The sequence below is a fragment of the Capsicum annuum genome, chromosome 4 (genome assembly GCF_002878395.1).
Source record: "Capsicum annuum cultivar UCD-10X-F1 chromosome 4, UCD10Xv1.1, whole genome shotgun sequence".
NCBI lineage: Eukaryota > Viridiplantae > Streptophyta > Magnoliopsida > Solanales > Solanaceae > Capsicum > Capsicum annuum.
Genome location: NC_061114.1, coordinates 216,105,478 through 216,128,098, shown reverse-complemented (window position 1 = coordinate 216,128,098; position 22,621 = coordinate 216,105,478). Strand labels below are relative to the sequence as shown.

At 34.5% G+C, this 22,621-nt stretch overlaps 2 protein-coding genes and 1 long non-coding RNA gene across 10 annotated transcripts; 2 read left to right on the top strand and 1 right to left on the bottom strand.

The window, feature by feature from the left end:
• The first annotated feature begins 4,294 nt into the window (after positions 1-4,294).
• LOC107867346 (protein CLT2, chloroplastic) lies at positions 4,295-16,777 on the top strand. Of its 7 annotated transcripts, XR_001673143.2 has the most exons (12): positions 4,300-4,747; positions 5,475-5,699; positions 8,892-9,037; positions 9,326-9,363; positions 10,598-10,713; positions 12,036-12,135; positions 12,211-12,246; positions 12,387-12,437; positions 14,903-15,026; positions 15,738-15,863; positions 15,977-16,299; positions 16,418-16,777. XR_001673143.2 is itself a non-coding variant. In XM_016713522.2 (11 exons), the coding sequence occupies exons 1-11, from the start codon at positions 4,344-4,346 to the stop codon at positions 16,129-16,131; spliced, it is 1,521 nt and encodes a 506-aa protein (XP_016569008.2). In that variant the 5' UTR covers positions 4,300-4,343; the 3' UTR covers positions 16,132-16,777. The 7 variants fall into 7 exon arrangements, 5 of the variants coding, with proteins under 5 accessions (XP_016569007.2, XP_016569008.2, XP_016569009.2 ...); XM_016713522.2 differs by having other exon boundaries at positions 15,977-16,777; XR_007054649.1 differs by lacking the exon at positions 5,475-5,699 and having other exon boundaries at positions 4,301-4,747.
• A 284-nt stretch (positions 16,778-17,061) lies between these two features.
• Positions 17,062-22,172, bottom strand: LOC107867348 (neuroguidin). 2 transcript variants are annotated; one of them, XM_047411048.1, is made up of 9 exons: positions 22,020-22,172; positions 21,792-21,879; positions 19,171-19,350; positions 18,896-19,066; positions 18,546-18,719; positions 18,315-18,469; positions 17,991-18,117; positions 17,463-17,519; positions 17,062-17,338 (listed from the first exon to the last, which is right to left on the bottom strand). In XM_047411048.1, exons 1-8 carry the CDS (start codon positions 22,043-22,045, stop codon positions 17,508-17,510), a joined length of 933 nt encoding a protein of 310 aa, XP_047267004.1. In that variant the 5' UTR covers positions 22,046-22,172; the 3' UTR covers positions 17,062-17,338; positions 17,463-17,507. The 2 variants fall into 2 exon arrangements, with proteins under 2 accessions (XP_047267004.1, XP_047267005.1); XM_047411049.1 differs by having other exon boundaries at positions 17,062-17,335.
• Positions 20,086-21,786, top strand: LOC124897735. The gene is made up of 2 exons (XR_007054650.1): positions 20,086-20,148; positions 20,233-21,786. It is a non-coding gene; the product is annotated as an uncharacterized LOC124897735 (long non-coding RNA).
• Positions 22,173-22,621: the final 449 nt, after the last annotated feature.

The following is a 22,621-nucleotide window of genomic DNA, read 5'->3' as shown; positions in this document are numbered from 1 at the left end:
TCATAAAAATAAAAAAGGAACAAGTGAGCTATTTTCTCAAACTTCAACAATTAAAACATTACTTTTCAATATATCCAATAAGTAAAAAATATAAAAGAAGAAAAAATTAATTCGTTTCTCAAATTCCAACAAATCCAACACATAAAACTTCACTTCTTGTTCTTCTTCGGCTCCTACCACTTTGACTCTCTTTAATTTTTTAAAATTTTGAGCAGAAAAAATATTTCTCAAATTTTTCGATCCTCACTTCTTAATTTTTCCAAAAAAGCAAGAACAATAAGAAGATGAAGATGATGAAGGAAAAGAAGAACGAGAAGAGGAGGAAGAAGAATAAGGAAAAAAAGAAGAAATAGAGAAAGGTTGGTTTTCTTTTGTTTATTTATTTATTTATTTAATACTTAATAATTTTTATACTTAAAAATGATGTGGCAACTGACGTGGGGCGGGTGAGTTATACTTACCAAAAAAGGATTTAAAATGTTATTTCTTAGTCTGTTCAAGGGTTCAGATGACAAACATGTAAATAGGAGTATCCACATTACAAAACGGATATAGTACAAGGTCCATCGAATCATTTTGCCTTTAAAATATAATTAAAATTAGTAAGAAAAAAAAAAGCATAATTACTCCTAAACTTGTCACCAAACTTATTGCCCTTAAACTTAATTTATAATTATTTACCCTTAATAACTTTCAAGTCCCAAAAATATTATATGACTCTCATTACAGAGAGTATAGTACACACGCGCATGTTTAAGCCACGTCAGAGTCATGTAAATAATTTTTTTCTAAAAAAATACCCCCTCCCCCCACAACACAGACACACACATATTATTAAAAAAAAAAATAATATACCATTATTCTTTCGTCTCCACAACCTCCCCCTCCCTCCGTCAAATTTGCAACTCTCACGACTTCCCCACCTCCCTCAACACCTCCAAAACCCCAAATTTTCTTCTTCAACTCCACCTCATCCCTTCTTTTTTACTTCATTTGAAAATTTTTATTTTCCTCCCCACCCACCCTCGAAATCCTTAAACAAACTTTTGAGCTTCGTTAATTTGATTTTACACTCAAATCATTGAAATTTAATTCTTTAAAAACTATAATTGTAATGCGAAAGATTTTGAGTTTCAATTTGAGGGTAAAGGAATTAGAGATAGAGAAAAAGTGAAATATTTTTTTGTTAAATTTGGAGTGGTTGTCATTTTTGAAAAAATAATTGTTCGATTTAATTTTTGTGGATGATTTTTACAAGCAGTTTGATGATTCAAAAAATGTCAAATTTAATATGTATTTATCAAATTGCTTGAAAAAAATTTTGATATGTGTATTCACCGAATTCCATTTGTGAAATTCAAAAATATTTGGAGAGTAATCTGTATTCACCAAATTGTTTGGAACAATATTCTGATATGTATTTGATTGGAGATGAAAAATATTTTATTATATATTTAATTGAATCAGTTTACTCAACCCCTGATGAACATAACACACAGTTCTTCCCATTAACTTGAATACCCGCTTGCTAAGGAGAAAAAAGAGTCCATAGACCCTCCAAGTCTTTAATTAAAAAAAGGGGATAAGTGGATCCCACAATCTTATAAAGTTAAAAAAACAGTCTCTTGAACAATTGGGACAGTTGTTCGATAAATGCAGTAGTTGTCTCAACAACTTTGCATAGTTGTTGAACAACTTCACAAAGTTATCGAACAACTTTGCACAGTTGTTCGACAATTAGGAGAAGTTGTCGAACAACTTTGATAGTTGTTGAATAATTTTGCAAAGTTGTCGAATAACTATCAAAGTTGTTCGACAACTAGGAGAAGTTGTTGGAACGAAAAAACTGAAAAAAAAAAACTCAAAAAATTTGTCTCTTCCACCTAATTTTAAAAACTTGAAGAACCTCATTTAATTGGAAAACTTGTTTGTCCCTTTTAATCTAAAGGCCTCGTGCTAAGCCTATCAACAATAGTTAGCCGTTGATGCAGACGAAGTCATAAGATAAACTGGTGCCTCAGTTGCATTCTTTTGGCCAAAACCAAAAGACTTCCACTGCATCCAGTGGCGGAGCCACATTATGATTAGGGGGTTCATCCGAACCCTTTCGGCGAAAAATTATACTATTTTTATATGGTGAAAATTATTTTTTGTATATATATAATGATGTTGAACCCCCTTCGACTAATTCGTATGCCTACATTTTTCGATTTTAAACCCCCTTGGTGAAAATTCTAGATCCGTCACTGACTGCATCCTAGGAAATTGAGAACGCATACTCTTATATCCTCCGGCAAAATGAAAGGTAAGATTGCGTATGATACACCCTTATGATGGGACCCTTCCCCGAACACCACGCATAGTGATAATTTTAGTGCACCGAACTGCCCTTTTTATACTATACATAATCTGAATACTGAATTTTCCTGCCTTAGCAAATTTGTCCAGCTCTGAACAACAATTTATACTAGCATCCCATCAAACTCGTGCATCAAATATCTTTGGAATCACCCAACTAGTTTGCTTTTAAGTGTAGAGATATAGTCATCATATCACCCCCTTTTATGTAGAACGAGTGCATCCATTTAAATCACAACCTTTTCTTGTCCTTTGTCATTGCCCAAACGAATTTACAGATAGCAAGCTTATTCAAAAAAAAAAAAAAACTCCATTATATTTTAAATTAGTATGATTACATATATGATGCTATTCTTATTAGAAGAGAATAAAAAACAAATAAGTTTCTAATTAAAATTTTAATACAAGTCTTTTGATTGACTTGAAAATTATATAAACAAACATACAAGCCATATAAAATAATATGGTGGGAGAGCTAGAAAATGAAATATGCATGCACATGTTCAATATGTTTCTAGATTTACTTGATTATGTTTTTGTGTTTTTTCAAGTTGTCTTTGTTAGGTAGGTGTCGCAAATTTTATAATCAAAATGAAATTTTTAATTAGAGGTTTTAAGTTAAGTTATTTTTTTATTTTATTGTGACACTCAATTTCTATTTTTGAGCTATACAGTTATTAATTAATTTTGTAATAAAATTTTTTCTAAAGCTTGACTTCATTAAAATCTTAAAATGAAAGAATTCATATTATTATGCTAAAATTTGATTTTATTATTTTTGTAATACTAAAGACATCCTATTTTGTGCTCGAGCAGTAATCCCCTTTGAGATGAGGAAGTATTTTATAAAAATAAAATATATAGTATAATCTTATTTATCTTTCCTAAGAGAAATTAATTTTATAAAAAATATATATATAAAACAGAGTCATCTTTATTATTTCCCTGCTAATTTTTAATGTTTATATAAATGGTAGTATTAACTAATTTTAAATTTCTAAAATGAAATTAGATGACAAATTAAAGAGGTTATTCATATACTAAGCCAAAATATTAAATACCTTTTATTATACCAAATACATAATTACAAGAGATATGATAAAAATAAATATGAAATATGTTTTTTTTTTCTTGAGTTCTGCATCCCAACTTTCGGTTACCGTATTTATCTATTTGCACTACACTATCCATTTACTAAAACACATATCAATTATTGAATGATTTTTTTTTTTTCAATTCAAACAGCAAAGATAATTTAGGTAGAAAATGAGATCAATTAATAGTTAAGGTTTATATTTTGGAATGCAGTCTAATCCCTGATAAAATTGATTTAAAATTATGAGGTCTCATATTTAAATTCTAAAAAAACTAAAAAAATATTAGGTAATTTTGTCTCACATATCATAATATTGATGTACAAAATCATCTAGTATTTGAGTTGATTTTTTTAGATAGCTCCCAAACTAAAAATTAGTTGAGATGTGTAAAAATAAAAAAGCTACTCCGTAATATTCATTTCATTCAATAATTTTTTACTCAACATATTTTTAAAATATTAAATTATTATATTTAAAAAACAATATAAGTATTATTGGGCGGAGAGGCTTATAGTTGCATTCTTTCACCTTGTTAACAAACAGCAAAATGGGACCAAATCTCATAGTCCGTATATTTTTACTTATTTAGTTTTTTATTTTGAAATGTTCAATAATATTTATTTAATTTATAAAATTAATAAATAATTTATTTATTTATTTATTTTTATTTTATTTTTAGCATTAAATAAAATTTATTATTTAATATATTTTTAAAATATTAAACTTAATATATTTCAAAAATAATATGATAAAATTACTTTTATTATTTGCTACACAAGTAATGTGCGGTTGAACTAGTTGTAAAAACGTTTCTGAATCCTCCTTATAAATAGCTAGTGCATTTGGTAATCAGAAGTAGACTTTTCCTCATTCACCAAACCAATTTCTATGGAGTCTCACTCTCTATCTTCTTCTCTAACCATTCGCGCCAAATCCCTAACCCAACCTCTTCCTCCTCGTCGCTCCTTCAATGTACAAGCAAACCCTAATAAATACCTCTCCGTATTCCCTTCTCCTATAATGCCTGTTCTCACATATTCACGCCGGCCACTCCAAATCCACCGTAGAAATGCATCGTTTACGCGGCGTCGGAATTCGAATTCGAGCTGGAAATTCTATGCGCGTGTTGTCGGAGGTGACTCTGGAAGAATATCGGATGTGACTAGAGAGTTAATTGTTCTGAATTCTGCTTTGACTTTGGTGCTTGGAGTTGCGAATCGAGTGCTTTACAAACTTGCGCTTGTTCCGATGAAGGAGTATCCGTTTTTTCTAGCTCAGGTTACCACTTTCGGGTGAGTTTTTGGTATTTGTCGCTTTCAATTACTGTATGATCTCTGATCATAGATGTTTACCTGTTTGATTTGATTATTTTGTACTAATTCGGAGCTTAAAGTTGTTTCCCCAAGCTAATTTAGTAATTTCTGCATTTCGAAAAGAGTAGAACATCAACATAACCAGTGAAATCCCTCTTCGTCATCTCACATTTCTCCTATAATGCCTGTTCGCACATCTTCACGGCGACTTCAAATTCGCCGTGGAAATACCTGGTTTATTCGGTGTTGGATTTGAATTCGAGCTCAAAATTCCTAACACCCGTTGTGGGAGGTGATTCTGGACGAATATAAAATGTCACTAGAGAGTTAATTGTTCTGAATTCTGCTTTTGACTTTGGTGCTTGGTGTTGCTGATCGAGTGCTTTACAAACTTGTGCTTGTTCCGATGAAGGAGTACCCGTTTTTTCTAGCTCAGGTTACTACTTTGGGTGAGTTTTTGGTATTTCTCGCTTTCAATTAATGTATGATCTCCAATCGTAGATGTTTAACTGTTTGATTTGATTTGATTATTTTGTACTACTAATTTGGAGCTTAAATTATTTCCCGAAGCTAATTTAGTACTTTCTGCATTTCAAAAAAGAGTAGAACATCTGCATAACCAGTGAAATTCCTCTTCTTCATCTCACATTTCTCCTATAATGCCTGTACTCACATCTTCATGCCGGCCACTCCAAATCCACCATAGAAATGCCTCGTTTACTCGGCGTCGGAATTTGAATTCGAGCCGGAAATTCTATGTGCGTGCTGTCGGAGGTGATTCTGGAAGAATATCAGATGTGACTACAGAGTTAATTGTTCTGAATTCTGCTTTGACTTTGGTACTTGGTGTTGCAAATCAAGTGCTTTATAAACTTGCTCTTGTTCCAATGAAGGAGTATCCCTTTTTTCTAGCTCAGGTTACTACTTTTGGGTGAGTTTTTGATATTTCTCGCTTTCAATTATTGTATGATCCATGATCATAGATGTTTATTAGTTTAATTTTATTCTTCTTTTTATGAACTTTGAAACTAATTTAATACTTTCTTCATTTCAAAAAGAGTGGTGCGGTACTATTTGAAGAGTATGATTTTTTCATACATTTCGGTTATTGCACCATTTCGTTGTTGTTACTGTTGCCTTATTAGTTATATTTTTCTTCAGTGTCGTGTTTCCTTTTCATATGTACTTTGATTTGTTGTACTCAAGCCGGGGGTACTCCCATACAACCTCTCTATCTTCACAATGTAGGGGTAAGGTCTGCTCGTACACTCTACCCTCCCTAACCTCCACTTATGGTATTTCACTGGCTATGTTTTTGTTGTTGTACCATTTTTTCATACACCCTTAAGTATTTGTAACGATAAAAACTCATGATGTATAGTCATATGGTATTTCACTGGCTATGTTTTTGTTGTTATCCATTTTTTCATACACTTTAAATATTTTTAACGATAAAAACTCATGATGTATAGTCGTACCTTTTGATTTTCTGAATTTGTAATGATAAAAACTCATGACTCTCTTACTTCCTACCTGATTCTCTTAAAGTGTGTCATAAACTTGCATAGTGATAATTGTTTGTCCAAACTTCAATGTGAGCAGTGACTGGTGAGTATTGTGAAGAAAATGAGGAAATTTTAGTTGTATGACTCCCCTGTCTTCCTGTTGTGAGTATAGACTTCCATATAGTTACTTGTTTTTATCTATTTAAGAGATGTAGCTAGTTACCTTTGGTTAAAATGGAATTGCAATTATGTGGTAGATAAAAATCCTTTGAATGTATAGAACTCATTATAACTGAAGCATAGTCGGCCATGGTAGCTAGTAAAAAATATAACCCAAATTCGCAATTACTACAATATGTTGTCCCTTAATGACCTTGCATAGATCTCCATAATCAGCTCCCCTCAACAATGAAAATAACATATTTGGGGTGTTCCTTAAGATCATTGAAAATACCCTTGACACGGCACATTCAAGAGGAGGTCCTATGATGCATGTTATTTTTAGACGATATAGTGCTCATTGACGAGACGCAAAGCGGCCGAGGTCGGAAATGGAGACAAAACCTAGAGTCAAAAGGTTTCAAGTTGAGCAGGACCGAAATTGAGTACCTAGAGTGCAAGTTCAGTGACGCGTCCCATGATGCGAATGTGGATGTGATGCTTGAAACTCAAGTCATCCCAAGAGGGCAAGTTTCAAGTACCTAAGGTCAGTTACCCAAGGTAATGGAGAGGATGAGGATGTCACACTCTAGGGTAGGTGAAATGAGGGCTTGTATCCGTTGTTCTGTGTGATAAGAATGTGTCATCGTTGCTTAAAAGGTAAGTTCCACAGAGTGTTGGTTAGACCGATTATGTTATATGGGACAGAGTGTTGGCCTTTTAAAAACTCTCATATCCAGAAGTTGAGAGTAACTAGGATGAGGATGCTAAAACGGATGTGTGGGCTTACTAGGAGGGATAAAATCAAGAATAAAGTTATTCATGCCAAGTTGGGAGTGCCCTCCGTGGAGGATAAGATAAGAGAAGCAAGGTTGTGATGGGTCGGGCTTGTGAAGAGGAGATATGTGGATGCCCTAGTGAGGAGGTGCGAAAGGCTAGCCGTAAAGGACTTGAGGAGAGGTAAAGGCAGGCGTAAGAAGTATTGGGAGAGGTGAATTGGCAGGACATGACACAACTTCAGCTCCCCTAGGATATAACCCTTGATAGGAGGGTGTGGAGGTCGAGGATTAGGATAGAAGGGTAATATATACTATATAGTCGAGTATTAGCCTTGTATTTTCGTACTCCTAGATTTTTATTTCTATATCTATTTGTTGTATCTTTAGCCTTGATTAGTGTATTTTCGTGTTGTTCTTTGTGCTTGTTACAGTTATAGTCTTTTTTATTTGTTGTTGTCGAATGTTGTTTCCTTAAATTCGGTTACCGTTTAATCTGTTGTTGATCCTGTTCTCTTCTTCTTTATTTGTAGAAAAACTTCTTTACTTCTGTATTTCCTTCTGGTACTTGTTTTTGATATGTTTCGCTCGAGCCGAGGGTCTATTGGAAATAGTCTTTCTACCTTCACAAGATGGGGGCATGGCTGCGTACACACTACCCTCCCCAGATCCCACTTGTGGGATTCCACTGGGTATGCTGTCGTTGTTACTATTTAAGGAAGATAATTGAGTGGATGCGGAGTTAAGAGGTTAATTTGATTTGTATATATCATAATAGTGATAGTGTAAGAAAGCCATTAAGTAGTTGTTGAAGGATAGGTTTACCAAGTAAGCATCACATCAAAATTGAAAATTTGATTGGATTAATGAATTTTTGAATTCCTGAAAGTTGTGACAGTTGCATAGGAGTGGAAACATGACAAAGATTTTGGAAGTTTTCAAATTGAGAAGAGTATTATATATATTGGAAAGAACGGAGTAACACTAACATCCTTAGTCCTGAAGTTTCACTTCGAAAATTCTGTTTGTAACCAAATGAGGATGAGGACGCGGTGACATCCAATAAATTTATTGGCTTTTATATGTAGGTATCCAGTTCCAACCTTAACTTGTGAGTAGTGACACAAATTCTTGACCATTCGTTTTAGCAATTAATCACCTTTTGTATATACAAAGCCTAAAAATATAACTGGACATTGTTCCTGGTAAAGTTGCTGAGAGTGAAATGTTGAGTAACTACTGCAAGGGTTTTCATCCCTCTTGATCATGGATTGCTTGAGTTCAACTCCCCTTGAAGTTACGCAAGTGCAATTACATAACTCTAGGTCATCATGTATTACATTCTAGTATGTCAAAATATAAATCATCTACTATTGTTACTTATTAATAGAATGTAAATTATGTTTTGACCTTACCTTAGATGCATAGGAAAGTAAGTGGCAAGTGAATTTTTGAGTCTTAGGGGTCCGCATTTGCCTACACTCAAGTCAATGGCTAGCTGAGATAACAATCTGAATTTGAAACCCAAATACACTGGTCGAAGCAGGTTGTGGAAAAACATGTCCATAACTTTGACTTTTAGTAGGAAATGCCGTTATCTAATTTAAGGTTTTTGATCCTAGTTAATCTATATTTGTTTTACTACGTAGAGGCTGATATTTAACGTGGTCCAATTAACTTCAGGTACTTGGCTATTTATTTATCCATATTGTATGCGAGATATCGTGCTGGTATTGTAACAAAGGAGATGGTGGCCTATCCAAAATCACGGTTTTTGCTCATTGGTTTGCTCGAAGCCCTTGGGGTCGTATGTGGAATGTATGCTGGAGGTATTACCTTGTACCTAGGAAAATTCTACGATAATAAATTGAATGTTTCCTCTCCCTCTCTAGATTAATATTTCTGCCTGCATTAGGAAAAAAACATTTAATTTAGATCCTTCATGCTCTACTTCTTACTCTACATCTCGTCTTTCAACAAATATTAAAGTTTACTCAGTTATTTGCTGCTTTATCGAAACCTGAAAAACAATAGTAAGCTCCACTGATAAATGAGTATGAATGATTCTTTTGAGTTATGAAGTAATTTCTGATTGCTTTCTTTTTGGCATTTTACAGCCGTGCTTCCTGGACCAGCCATACCAATACTTAGTCAGGTAAAACTAACAACATAAAAAATTCACCTTTATCGCCAAAAAAGAGCATGAAGTAGTTCCCAAGTTATCTTTACCTTCGCAGTAGAATTCCAAGAGCGTAGAAAAAGGGATGCTCTTTTCTGGTGGAGTAGCACATTCAATGCATCCTTGCTTTTCCTTTAGCATCCACAAAATGCTATTTGAATTCAATACTCCGTGTCAGTAGTTGTCGATGAATTAAATGCATGCTTGGTGACTTGAATTAAACATATAGATAGGTGATAATTAGCATTTGACTTGAATATAGCATTTTTATACACAACAACGACAACCCAGTGTAGTCCCACAAAGTGGGGTTTGGGGAGGGTAAAGTGTGCACAGACCTTACCTCTACCTCACGTTGTTTTGAATATGTATTAGGCTCCTCACTTCAAGAGCTTATATTGAAAACTACCAGAATTCTAGATGGGATATGAGCTCAACATTTCATATGCACAGTATCAATTAATCAATTAACTACACCTATTTGTGGTATACCTTAAAACAGAATTTCCCAAAGGAAAAGGAGAAGTTATAATTTATATAAACATAATGTTCTATCTGTATGGGTCATGTATTTGGGAGCATTCTTTTAGAGGTACAAAACTGTTATGCATGAAATTTTTCAGATGAGTTAAGAGTCATTTATCAGCATTTGTTGTTCAATGGAGCAAGCTATAGTGTTGGTAAACTGAGAAACTTTGTATTACCCATCAGATGACCCAGTACTTTGAAATCTTTTTCTTTATTTCCCTGTAACTTGCATCACATACATGTACTTTGCAATCCCCCAACCCCTCCCAAAAGAAATTAAAAAGAAAAGAAAAGAAACGTGAGCCAAGAGAGTAATAGGAGTTTTTATGTTTTGGATAACGGGGTCTGTATAGAAGTATCTATGTTATCAGTTTATGAAACTGGATATCTGTAGGGGATCAGCAAAGTGATTTTGGAGTCCTGGCATTCTGGCTGCATAGTGTCAGTAGTAGTTTACTCATTCTTTTAGTTGAAATTTTTGTAGCCTTACTCGCAGCTCTGTTATTTCTTGCTAATTGAATCATGAATTGGCAGTAGGCTTTATAATTTGCTGAAAAATCATGTCCTAACCAACTTCAAACAAGAAGAGTTATAATTGTATCTCGAGATTGCTTAAGAAAGTTCTCGCTCGTCTATAAAAGAAGCGAAATAAGATTTCTTAGCAAAAGCCTTTTTATTGCAGACTTTCTTGGTGTGGCAGTTGACTCTCTCTGTGTTCATTCTTGGACGAACCTACTCTTTGAATCAAATTGCCGGGTGCTTATTGGTTGCTGCTGGAGTGGTACTAGCCGTAACAAGGTCACACACTCTTCTCCTTTAGGGTTCTAAGAAATGTTTTTCTCCATAGGTTGTAAGTCAATTTAGGAATTTGTTGAAGACCTAAAATAAATGATGAAATATTCCACTCTCACGAATTAATCTTTAAGATGAGGTGGTCATATACTTCGCATGGTATTAGAGTAGGCAAATGTCCTTAATTCAAGTCTCGGTATTACCCATCAACAAAATATTTTCATGTGCTTGGCCCTAAGAAAAAAAGAATCAGACCTACACATGAGGAGGCTTGTTGAAGACTTGAAATGTCCCTGATTTAACAATTCATAACTTTAGATGAAATGGTCACATATTTCGATATGGTGTCAAAGCAGGAAGATATCTGAGTTTTATTGACATTGATGGGAAGATCCACACAAGGTGATTAAAAAAGTCTCAAGCAAAAAAAAAATCAGTTTCTACAAAGAGTAACCAATAATCAATACTAATTGAAATCTCATACTTCCAAAAAATTGCAAAAATGCGACACTTTATGTGAATTGCAGAATCCGTGAACTATCGAGTCTTTGAACGCAAGTTGCGCCCAAATCCATTAGGCTGAGGGCTCGTCTGCCTGGTGGGCGTCACGCATCGCCTCGCCAAAAGAAAGATGTTATCATAAAAAGAAATGCAAAAATAAAAATAAAACAAAATTAGGGGTAAGGTCTGCATACACCCCACCCCAGAGCCCACTTGTGGGATCACACTTGGTATGTTGTTGTTGCTGCATGTCAGTGCTTAGTTGCCTATGTTCCTATTAATTGTATAATAGCCTAAATTCCACACTACGAGTCTTGCATGAGCCACACTGGTACTTTAGGTGTGTGACTGAGGCTTTGCCAATTCGCCTTCTAAGATCAATAACTGACTTACAGTGTTCCCCCACCCCCCTCCCTGGACTCAGTGAAATTACTATCTTATCCGCATTCTTCTGGCGTACACTCTGATAACTTTTGTAACCCAAACTCAATCCTTGTGATAGGGCATCTGAATGCATCAGCTACCTGACAGTGTCTCTAACTTGTTAGCACAAAAAGGAGAACTTGAGTCTTATTCATAAAGCTACAAGGGAACCTACAATATTTTGCTTCCATTGACAAAGTTGTTTGGGTGTATGCAGAGCTTATAATATATTTCTTCTTTTCTGTTTTCACTTAGCTACTTCCTGTGATTGGTCCTTTTGACAGATATAACTGTTGCAGATAGAGTTAGGAAGTTGCTTCTGTGTGATCAAGCAGCTCATAATTTTTTTTGAACTGTTAATCTGTTTTTTTATTTACCTTGGTTTTTGTGATTATGGAATGCAGTGGATCAGATTCCAACCAGATGCTGACAGGAATTGCATTTGTTTGGCCAGTATTGATGGTAGCTTCAAGCGCATTCCAAGCCGCTGCATCTGTTATTAAGGTATTCAATAAATCACGGTGTACCAGGAGCAGTCTGGATTCTTAAATAATCATTTTAAGGGCTTTGAATTTGTAGGAGTTCGTTTTCATCGATGCTGCTAGCCGACTCAAGGTGCATACCTTCTACAGAGCTTTTTGTGTGTCTTCACATAGTTTTGAATATGGGGTGCATGAAAGATACTCCACCGATCTCTTCGCAATTCTGTTGGTAATGTGTAATGCATAGTCCTGATAGATCTTCAATTTATACAGGGAAAGGTGCTTGATATCTTTGTTGTCAATTCTTTTGGATCTGGATTCCAGGTAATCTGTAGGAGCAAGAGAAATTTTGATACACTAACTTTTGGTTCTTAAACTCTGTTCTTCAGGGTTATTTCTGTGGTGAATGCTTCCATACTAGTGATATAATTAGCCTGAATCAAATGCCAATTACTGGCTCTTCTGTTGACGTAGTAGTATTCGCGGGCTTTTACATCTACTTAATATTAGTCACAGTCAGCACCATTTCTTCAATAAGTTAATAACATAAAAATGAACCTAAACTTGACACCAAATTATAACTTTGATCTTAAACTTTGATAGTGCACAAATATGACCTTTAACTATTCAAAACTGCACAAATATGACCTCCAATCCTACGTGGCAAAATGCGTGTTCAACACGCAAAACTGGGCGCTTCCAGCTTAAAATCTAAGGGCATAATACATAAATATGACCTTTAAATGACTCTTCACTATTATTTTTTCATTATTTTTGGCTCAAAGATGAAAATAACATCTAATTTCTTTTGTCATTGCGGAAAAAGAGCAATATTGAAGATTTATTAATTAGGCGGGTCAGCCTCATACGAAAAAATCGAGCGGATATGTATATATATTATAAAGCAGAGGACGAATTTAAGTTATATAATATATCTAAATATTATTTATTTAAATATTAAATTAAAGATGAAATTATACTAATAATAAAAAAAATATATAGTTTTAATAAAACGTTATTAAATTAATGTTATTAAGGATAGTAGTTGTAGTATATTAAATTAATGTTATCAAATTAACGTAATTAAAATGTTATTAAATTAATGAGGGGCGGACCTACGTGGTTGCCATGGAGTTCACCTGAACCCCCTCGATAAAAAAATTACGTTGTATATATATATAAGATAGAAAATGTATATTTATGTACATTTATTAATGTTGAACCACATGAAACAAGACACTTAGATAGCCCAGTGGTGTTATTTGCTCTTCTTGGGCGCTTCCTTCAGCCTACTATACGGGTTCGATCTTTGCTAGTAGCTGTTTTTTTTTTAATTGAAAAAAAGCTAGGTGCTGCTACTATAGAAATAAATAAAATAATAATAATAATAATAATAATTTTTTAAAATTAAAAAAAAGTTAGGTGCTGCTACTATAGAAATAATTAAAAAAATTATTATTATAACAATAATAATAATAATAATAATAATAAAAACGACGTTGTTTTAACACAAAAAGCAAAACTTTGACAGTGCACATATATGACCTTTAACTATTCAAAACTACACAAATATGACATCTCTCCAAGTCATCCCTTTTAACGACGTGGCACCGTGTGATTGGATTACCTTTCCACGTAGGCGCGAGTGAGACTCACGCATGGGGTTGCAAAATCCGCGGTCATATTTGTTCAGGTTTTGAATAGTTAAAGGTCTTATTTGTGCACTATCAAAGTTTAAGGTCAAAGTTATAATTTGATGTTAAGTTTAGGATCATTTTTATGTATCAACTCTTTCTTCAATTCCAGCGTCAAATGGAAGACAAAAATACTTTTGTCGTAAAATCTAGTTCTCTCGCTGAAGTTTCATTTGCAGCTATGCAGAGCTCATCCCCGACAGTTTTACAGATCGAGAGAAGAAATGTTCACAAGATTGCAGTACAATATGCAAAATCTCTTTTTAATTTTGATTGGTCCCGAGATGTTTTTCATGGATTTACAAGCCACTCAAACCCTTTATGCCCTTTTATTTTCAGTTTTTGCTGTTGCGGAAGTGATTGCAGGATCAATAGTAGTTGTTAGAATGACCTTGCATACTGTAGACAATGGATATAGTATTGCTATTTACGTATTTACATTTATGTTACATACTCCCTCCGTTCCATTTTACTTGACCCCTATACTAAGAATAGTTTTTTCAAATTACTTTTCCAATTTTTTGAAATCAAGAGAAATTTTTTGTATTTTTACCTTTCTACCCTTAGTATTAAATAACAACATACATTAATAATAGTCATATTGAAAGTTCCAAAGCATCATTAATATGGTTACTTTAGTAAAATACATCCATAATTAAGGTTTTCTTAAGTGGCGTGCCATGTCAATAAGGGCAAAGTAAAATGGAGCAGAGGAAGTATATATGTGTGCGCGCGCGCGCACGCCCTCCATTTCAATTTGTCTGTCTTAGTGTGACTTGACACTGAAAAGTAAGAGACTTTTGAATCTTGTGGTCTTAAACTTCAAATATGTAAAATGTATCAAAATATCTTTTGATCTTAAACTACAAATATGTAAAATGTATCAAACTATCTTTGGATCTTGTGGTCTTAAACATGTCAGAGATGTTGAAATTAAATAGTTAAGCAAGAGACAATTCTTTTTCAACAGACTAAAAAAGAAAGTAGACAAACAAATTGAAACAGAGAATTGCAATTTTCAGGTATTGAGTTGATCCGTTGACCGTTCAGTCTGTATTCTGAATATTGCTTTTGTTATGTCTGTTTTATCTGCAGGCTCTTTTTGTTCTCCTTTTTCTGCCTTTTCTTTCAAACTTGAAGGGCATACCTTTTTCCGAGCTCCCTTCATTTCTTAAGAGCGGTGCTGGTTGTTTCTTCAACATAGGGAACACTGTTTCAGGTGCAATCTCTATTCTCTTGAACTTGTGTGTAGCTTGCATAAAAGGTCAATGTGTATCGTTTCAGCATTTGTAAAGTGAGTTGGTGGAGGTCATGATCTTCTGCAGTTAACATATTTTCTTTTAAATTCTGCATCTTTTATTCACAATTACAAGAAGCTCCTCATTTCTCCCTTATAAAGAGCGCTTTTAAGAGGTAAACCCAGATGTGAGTTTGATGAGGACTTTGATTTATTTTTTTGGGGGGTGGGGTGGGGGAGGAGACTGGTGAGGAGAAAAAGACTTGAACCTAGAATATTTTGGCAGGGAACTGTTGCTTACAAGTTACAGTGGGCTCTTGCTTTCCTCAGCAAGCACTGAAACTAGTTTTAGAAAGTTACTGTTGGTTGCAACTCAATTAGTACGTGTCTCTTAGGATCTAATCCATGGCTGTACTTTATCAGTGAAAAGGTGAACAAATATGTCAACGAGAATGACATCACAATTTTCACAAATTGGCCATGTATTGCTAGTATAATGTTCATGTCACAAGTATATGTTAGTTTCAGCAGTTATGTTATCATCACACAATTAAAGTAGTTAAAAAAAAAATTAATCGTCTTTTCTCATAGTAGGTGACATGATTTTTTTCTTCTTAATAAATGATTATTCAAGTTAGAAGCATTTTTTCCAGATGAGTCTTGACTTTCCTTATGGCAACTTTTATTGGTCAGGTTGTGATGGAGCGCCATTGCTACCCCTTCTTTACATATTTACGAATATTGCTTTCAACATATCAATTCTCAATCTTATGAAGATTTCGTCAGCTGTAGTTTCATCCCTTGTTGTGATGTCATCAGGTTCTTTCTCCCTCTCTCACAGACACTGAGCACAGTGCTTAGAGGTGTTGGTTACATTTGAATTTATGTAGTCCTATGACCAACCGGATTCTTTATCCTCTTTTCTTATGTAGTGCCTTTATCGATGTATCTTCTCTCCATGCCACTGCCATATCTCCCGGAAGGGTCAAGTTTGAGCCCTTTTTTCCTTCTCGGCAGTGCTGTCCTTCTCGTTGGTCTTATCCTGTATAACATTCCACGAACTCAGACGCGGGACACAGAATTGTGACTCATTTGAATCAGTGCAACTGATGTTCTTCCATGGAGATTCTTGATAATAATAATCATGATCTTGGAAATTCACTGGTCCAGAAGAGTATAATCTCCATTTACTAAGATCCATTTTTCCCTGGTTGTACAGTGTGGCCTACAGCAAAATGGATCTGACAATATCATGGTAGCTTGACTAATCCCTCCACTGATTGTCATCATATAAGCTAAGATATTGTTAATCACCAGAAGCAAGGACGTATTCTGGATGTACTCTCAATGTTAAGACTCTCTTGGCATTACAGGTGGTGGATTACAATAACAAAGGGCTCTTGCTATATTACATGCCTTAGGTAAGGTTAAAGAAATTAAATTGGTGGATATGTTACTGTTGCAGAAGAACAGTTCGATCTTTTTTGGTATGCAGAAAATTCAGATAAAACTTCCAGAGTCATATTTGATTGCGGAAATGCCTTCAGGTCTATTAAATAGTGAATTAAGTTGATGTAATTACAGTTGTATTTGATTCTTTAAACAAGTCCAATGATGTCGATCTGTTGTAATCTTGAATTTCAAGCAACGCGCGTGGTAAACATTGAACACTTATTCCAAGTTGCTGTAGAATGGTAAGAAAGTCGATCTGTCATAATATTATATTTCAAGCAGCCTGTGTGAACATTGAACAGTTGACTTAGCCTTTTAGCTAGGGTGTGAGCAAATACCAACCAGGAACTTTTGTGGGGATGTCTAGCTATTCTTTTGGAGGGTTGCTCTTGAAAGAGGGTAAAATTTACTCACACCTAGCGTTTATAACAAAGCAATGAAATGCTTGATAAGTTATTACGCTAAATAAATAAACTATCTGCTCTCTATAATGCACAGAAGTTAGGTCTTGAATCTCGTGATAGTAACTTCACTGAAATGAAATGTGCAAGATTCACACCATAAATGAAGGAAAGAATTGGTGCTCAACCCTACCAATATATATGTTTAAGACCATCCAAAAAGTTGATTCCTTTGAGAATTGCTTGCAAATAGGTACAATTTCCTTTAGATTTCACGATGATGATTATACAACTACCCCATAAGAGGCTTCATTTAATCAATCAACTGTACCATATTTTTCGAGAGAGAAGATACTTATGAACCAAAACACCTTGACCATGGCACTTCAGCCTTGCAGCAAGCAACTTTCACATGATCCACCTAGGCTTCAGTTGTCACTGCTGCCAACAATAACAAATACGGTGCAAGATTTTAGAGCGATAAAAAGTCGCAAAAACTAGCATCATGACGGAGTTGTACATGTTACATGAGAAAAAGCAACATGGAACATCTAACCATTCCTACCTTAAAAGTCTCGATATTGGATGATGGACTCACACCGACATTCATTCAATTCCTTCTCTGCAGTAACACACACATAGGTTAAAAGAACCCCCACACAAAATAAAACTCATGTCCATGCACAAAAGTTATAGATCAAAATATAAACCACTGCTACAAATAAGCTCCATTTCAACCATGATTAAAATTGTGTTGTTCATTATATATATATATATACATTATACTTGGGAGGAGCGAGGGTTGTGAAGCATTAAAGATAACCAGAGACCTCATAGACCAACGATTTCCTTCCAATTAAATCATTGAGCAAAGTAACAAACAAGACTAGTTCATACCAGAATATCAACAAATTATACATTCATTATATCGTTTATCACCTAAACGGGAATGCATAAGATTTATGTATGTCTAGGACAATTAGTACAACACAGCAAAGGCAAGATTTCATATATAATTCTGTAAAGCAGACCTGAACTTCAGATTTTGTAAGAAAAACAAACCGAGGACTCATGCAATCTCATAAACAATTACCTTACGCTTCTTCTGTTGCTTGATTCCAGCAAAGCCGCTCTCAAATTTTTCTGGTTGTTCAGAAACAGGTTCCCCTAAAGGCAAACTTTTTATCTCATCATAAAAACTATCTGTCAGTCCAAGCAACCTAGCAGAATCAAAGAAAGCAGATCAGCGTCCAGTTAATCCATTTTAAAAAAGAAATCAGAGCTCCACCTAATCTTCCAGGAATTTCCAAACTACTCATAAACTAAGTTAACAATATGAAATAATCAAAAGACAGACCATAACTTGCTTTTTTTCCTTTAAATAGTAAGACTACCACACAGTTCCTACAGTAGTTACCCATTTCTTGACTTCTTCAGATGTTTCATTTTCTTTTTCTCCGCTTTTGTAAGTGGGGCACGAGTAAATAACCCCTCTTCTTTGTCAGCACGTTCTTCCATTTGAGCCATGTACCTAGTGAGTTCTCTACTTTCAGTTCCAACAGATTCTCTTACCTGTATTTTTCATCATAATCAATAGTCAAATACCTCATTGAAGTAATTCAGTATTAATAGTCAGAAAGTGAATTACCTCTTCGGGTCTTCCTTCAAGATCGTTCAACAACTCTACCATATACGGGCTTTGATTAGCACTTCGCCATCTCTCCTTCTCCCTCCTAGCCTCATTTCTCTCCTGCTTCGACATCTTATCCTTGTCCATAAAAGCAGGTACAAGTTTGGGGGGGCGATATACGTTAGCACCATCCTGTAGTTCAAGACAAAAAACATTCAACCATCTCTTTACCTCAAGAAATCATATGAACTGAGTGAGTTAAATTATAACTTCAACTTTTAAAATTGCAAAAGATCGAGCCAACACTTTTGAACAGGAAGAGAAGGAAACTAAAATGGCCATTTCATCGTCATGTACCAATCACCTACCTCTGCAGAGGCAGTTGGTTTAAGCATATCAGGATTTGGACGATACTTCAATAGATCCTCCTTCTGAGTATCTGTTCCCTTCTCACTTATAACTGACTTCTCAGAAGCTGTGTCACTATCTCTTGTGAGCTTCTGGATTTGATACTGTAGTTTTTTGTCAATGGGGCGAATCTGCACAGAGCATGATGGTAAGGACACTGCAATTAAGGGCAGAAAAGCACCCAAGAGGAGCTGGAGAGACAGGAGTACCCAAGTTGAGGAAGAGATCAACATACCTTCTCCAGAAACAATCTTATCTCTACCAGACTCCGAACAACTGGATGCCCTTCAATTGAGAGTCCTTTTGCCTTGCGGAGCAAATAATAGACAAGTGCCTGACAATAATTCAGAAGTAGCAGATGCTTCGTTTCAAGATAACTTATTCCATCTGCTGTTGGAAAGTGATCCGCTTTCACCTGCAACAAATTGCATGGGAATTGGGAAGAGGAAACAGGCACATCAAGTTGATATAGTGCTATTTTCATTCTTTCCTACACAGATGACACGTAAATAATAAGGCACATTCAACCGAAATGGATGCTGCAGTGGACTGTTTTCTGTAATCTAGTTACAGGAGTGCCCTGCGAAAGGCATTGATTTTATGGACTACTAACATTGAGTCACATATACTGCTATATATCCTTTAAAATCGAGCAGGTATTTCAATCAAGCATAGACTTGGACTTTCTGATACTGGCAGCATAGACATCGACTAAAACTAAACTGAACACATCATGAATGAATACTAACTGGGAAGATCATATACTATTGGTGCTAACACCTATCACATGGAAAACCCATATAGTTAGAGCATCTAACATATTAGTCCATATTTGCTTAAAGGGGAGAATGTTGGATTGTGCACCCAAAAGACTATTGTTTCAAAAAAGTTTTACAAAACGAAACCATTTACTAAATACTTCTTCAATGTTTGATTGCACATAAGGTAAAATATAACCTAATAAATTTCTCAAAGAAAAAACCTGAACCTCTTAAGAGGTAATAGGGTGGTGGCATGGGAATGATGATCCAGGTCATATATAGGCAGCGATTATATGTTTTATAAGTAGGAAACAATGTTAAGATTTGATAAAAGAAAGCGATCAATCATTTAACTGTGTCTCAATCCTAAACCAGTTATAGTCGGTTATATGCATCCTCTGCAACCATTCAATGTTGGACGTCCATATAAATCAAATACAGTAATAAACAAGGTAAACTAACTAGTCAGTTATATGCATCCTCTGCAACCATTCAATGTTGGACGTCCATATAAATCAAATACAGTAATAAACAAGGTAAACTAACTAAAAGTTCTCTAATTTCACGCTTACCCAGACGATACTCAAGTCTCTATAGCAAGAATAGAAAAAATCTAGACAAGCAATAAACCAAATGTAAGAATAACAACTGATCTTCAACATAACACTAAGAATGGGTTTTGAAGACACCAAAAATCATGTTTGAAGATAAAAGCTGATTTTCTACTGCAGGTTATATTCCGGCGTACTTTAGAGTTAGTAAATGAAATCGAAACCTTGGTAGACTTTATTAATTTTCCCTGCAGAGTTCCGATTGAACCATGTTTCTGGTTTCTTTCTTTTTTTGAACTTGGTAACTTTGTATTATATCACAATATGCAGATGTACTCCAAACTCCACTGCTCTATATCTATACTGAGTCTAAAACATCAATTATGTGACAGTGTCATTTGAGTATAACTGATTACACCAAAAACATAACAACAAAATGCAGTTTAGTTTAACTTTCTGCACACTATTCTCTATGCTCTCAAAACACCTAGAGTTCCTTTCTTTCCAAATTGCCCACCATATTGAAGCAGGGATAATTCTCCATCTAGCTCTGTCTTTAGCATGGACGCCTGCCTCCTCCAAGCTTTTTAGAGCTTCAGTGACTCTCCTCGGCATACTCCAATATATGCCTTTAAGGATCAAAAATATTCTCCATAGCTGCTGAGTATATTTGTAGTGTAGAAACAGATGGTTTACGGTTTCTGAGGTTTCCCCACATAGGAAACACCTAGAACATAAGGTTATCCCCTTTTTACATAATCCCGAGTCAGAGCTGCTTCCTTAGCTAGCAGCCACATAAAACATGAAACTTTATTGGGAATTCTTCCTTTAATTTACTACTACTGGTTTCATCAATTATACTTTAACATTACTGTTTGGTAAACCATATCAATTTTTCCCTTCTTTTTTTCCGCTGCACAGATGTTTAGTATTTACTACCGCATACAAGCACAGATATTGGGTGACAGAAGGGTAACTCTGTCAGATTGACATTTCAACTGATAGGAAAAACTCAACAGTTTTTTTTTTCTTGTATTTTCACATGGTTTCACCACATCAAAAAAAAAAACGTTCATCCTAACATTATTCTCCATAAATTCTTATTCTTCCGAATTATCAAGTATCAATATTTTTTCTATAACCATAATATACCGACCAGCTTGCGTCCTCAACTAATTCCATAGGATACCTACCATCTCCCACCAGATAACTCTATCCAACAAGACTAGAACTCCGGTATCAATATTTTTTAAAATTATAACCGTGGTGTCCAAGTGAGCTTGACCCACCTAACTTAATACACAGATACCTGCCACCTCTCACCAGCGACAGCAGGTAACTCTATCCACCAAGTCTAGAACTCCAGTATCAAACAAATATTCCAGCTTGAGCACACCTCAACTAATTACAACTAATTACAAGCAATAAGTACCAGCTAACACTATCCATCAACGCTATAACTCGAGTATCAATATTTAATCAACTATATCCATGAACAACAAGTAATTTTTTTCAAAAAAAAAAAAAAAAAAAAAACAACTAACCTTTGCAGTTAAAGCTTGTAGTTTACAATTAACTGTATCCAATCCAGCTTTCATCTCCTTTAATACATTAACTAGTTGCGGAGCTTGCCTGTATATATATTCATTCACATCACACACACACACAAAAAAAAAAATATATATATATATATATATATATATATGAATAATATTATGGGTGCTCCGTTGATTTTCAGAACCGTAAAAGACCAAAAAGTAGGGGGAACTTGCCTGCTTATTGTTTCGGATGATCCCATTTTTTGCTGTGAAAAAAATGTGGTCCGTTGGGTATCAATGGCGGTTCACAGTGTAGCAGTGGTAACAAGGAGCTGGGTTTCGGATGATGCCATTTTAGGTTTATTTATAGAAATGTAATTGGGCTTTATGCCATTTTAACGCCCCTAATATTTGTTGTGAAAATTATCCCTATACATTTATTAAATTAAAATTTGGAGTATAAGTTTTGTTTTTTTTTTTTGGGTGAAAAGGAGTATTTATACCAAACACTTTTTAGATAATTGCATCAATAACTATTTATTTTTAAGTTATAGCAATTTTTTAAAATATATATTTATTTTATTTTATATAAAGTTCAAAATTATATTTATAGAATAAAATTAGGATATCTTTCAGAAATAGTGATATTTTATTGTAAAACTCATCTTCCATGGTCATATTTTACATAATTACCATTTATACTCGTTGCATTTAATTTACGTCCGTTGTATTCGATTTTATTAATAATTTATATTCATATAAAATATAAATGCTGTACCTATTTAGCCGTTGTATTAGATTCACAAACTATTGTATTCACTTTTACTCAGTGTTCT

Bases quoted from the DNA above. Each gene is read 5' to 3' on its own strand.
- LOC107867346 (XM_016713521.2), top strand. From the start codon at position 4,344: ATGGAGTCTCACTCTCTATCTTCTTCTCTAACCATTCGCGCCAAATCC. The intron at 10,714-12,035 runs GTCACACACTCT...TATGGAATGCAG, and splicing joins GTGGTACTAGCCGTAACAAG to TGGATCAGATTCCAACCAGA. The intron at 12,247-12,386 runs GTGCATACCTTC...CAATTTATACAG, and splicing joins ATGCTGCTAGCCGACTCAAG to GGAAAGGTGCTTGATATCTT.
- LOC107867348 (XM_047411048.1), bottom strand. From the start codon at position 22,045: ATGGGATCATCCGAAACAATAAGCAG. The intron at 21,880-22,019 runs GCAAGTTCCCCC...ATATATATACAG, and splicing joins TCATCCGAAACAATAAGCAG to GCAAGCTCCGCAACTAGTTA. The intron at 18,470-18,545 runs GTAATTCACTTT...TGAAAAATACAG, and splicing joins TTGAAGGAAGACCCGAAGAG to GTAAGAGAATCTGTTGGAAC.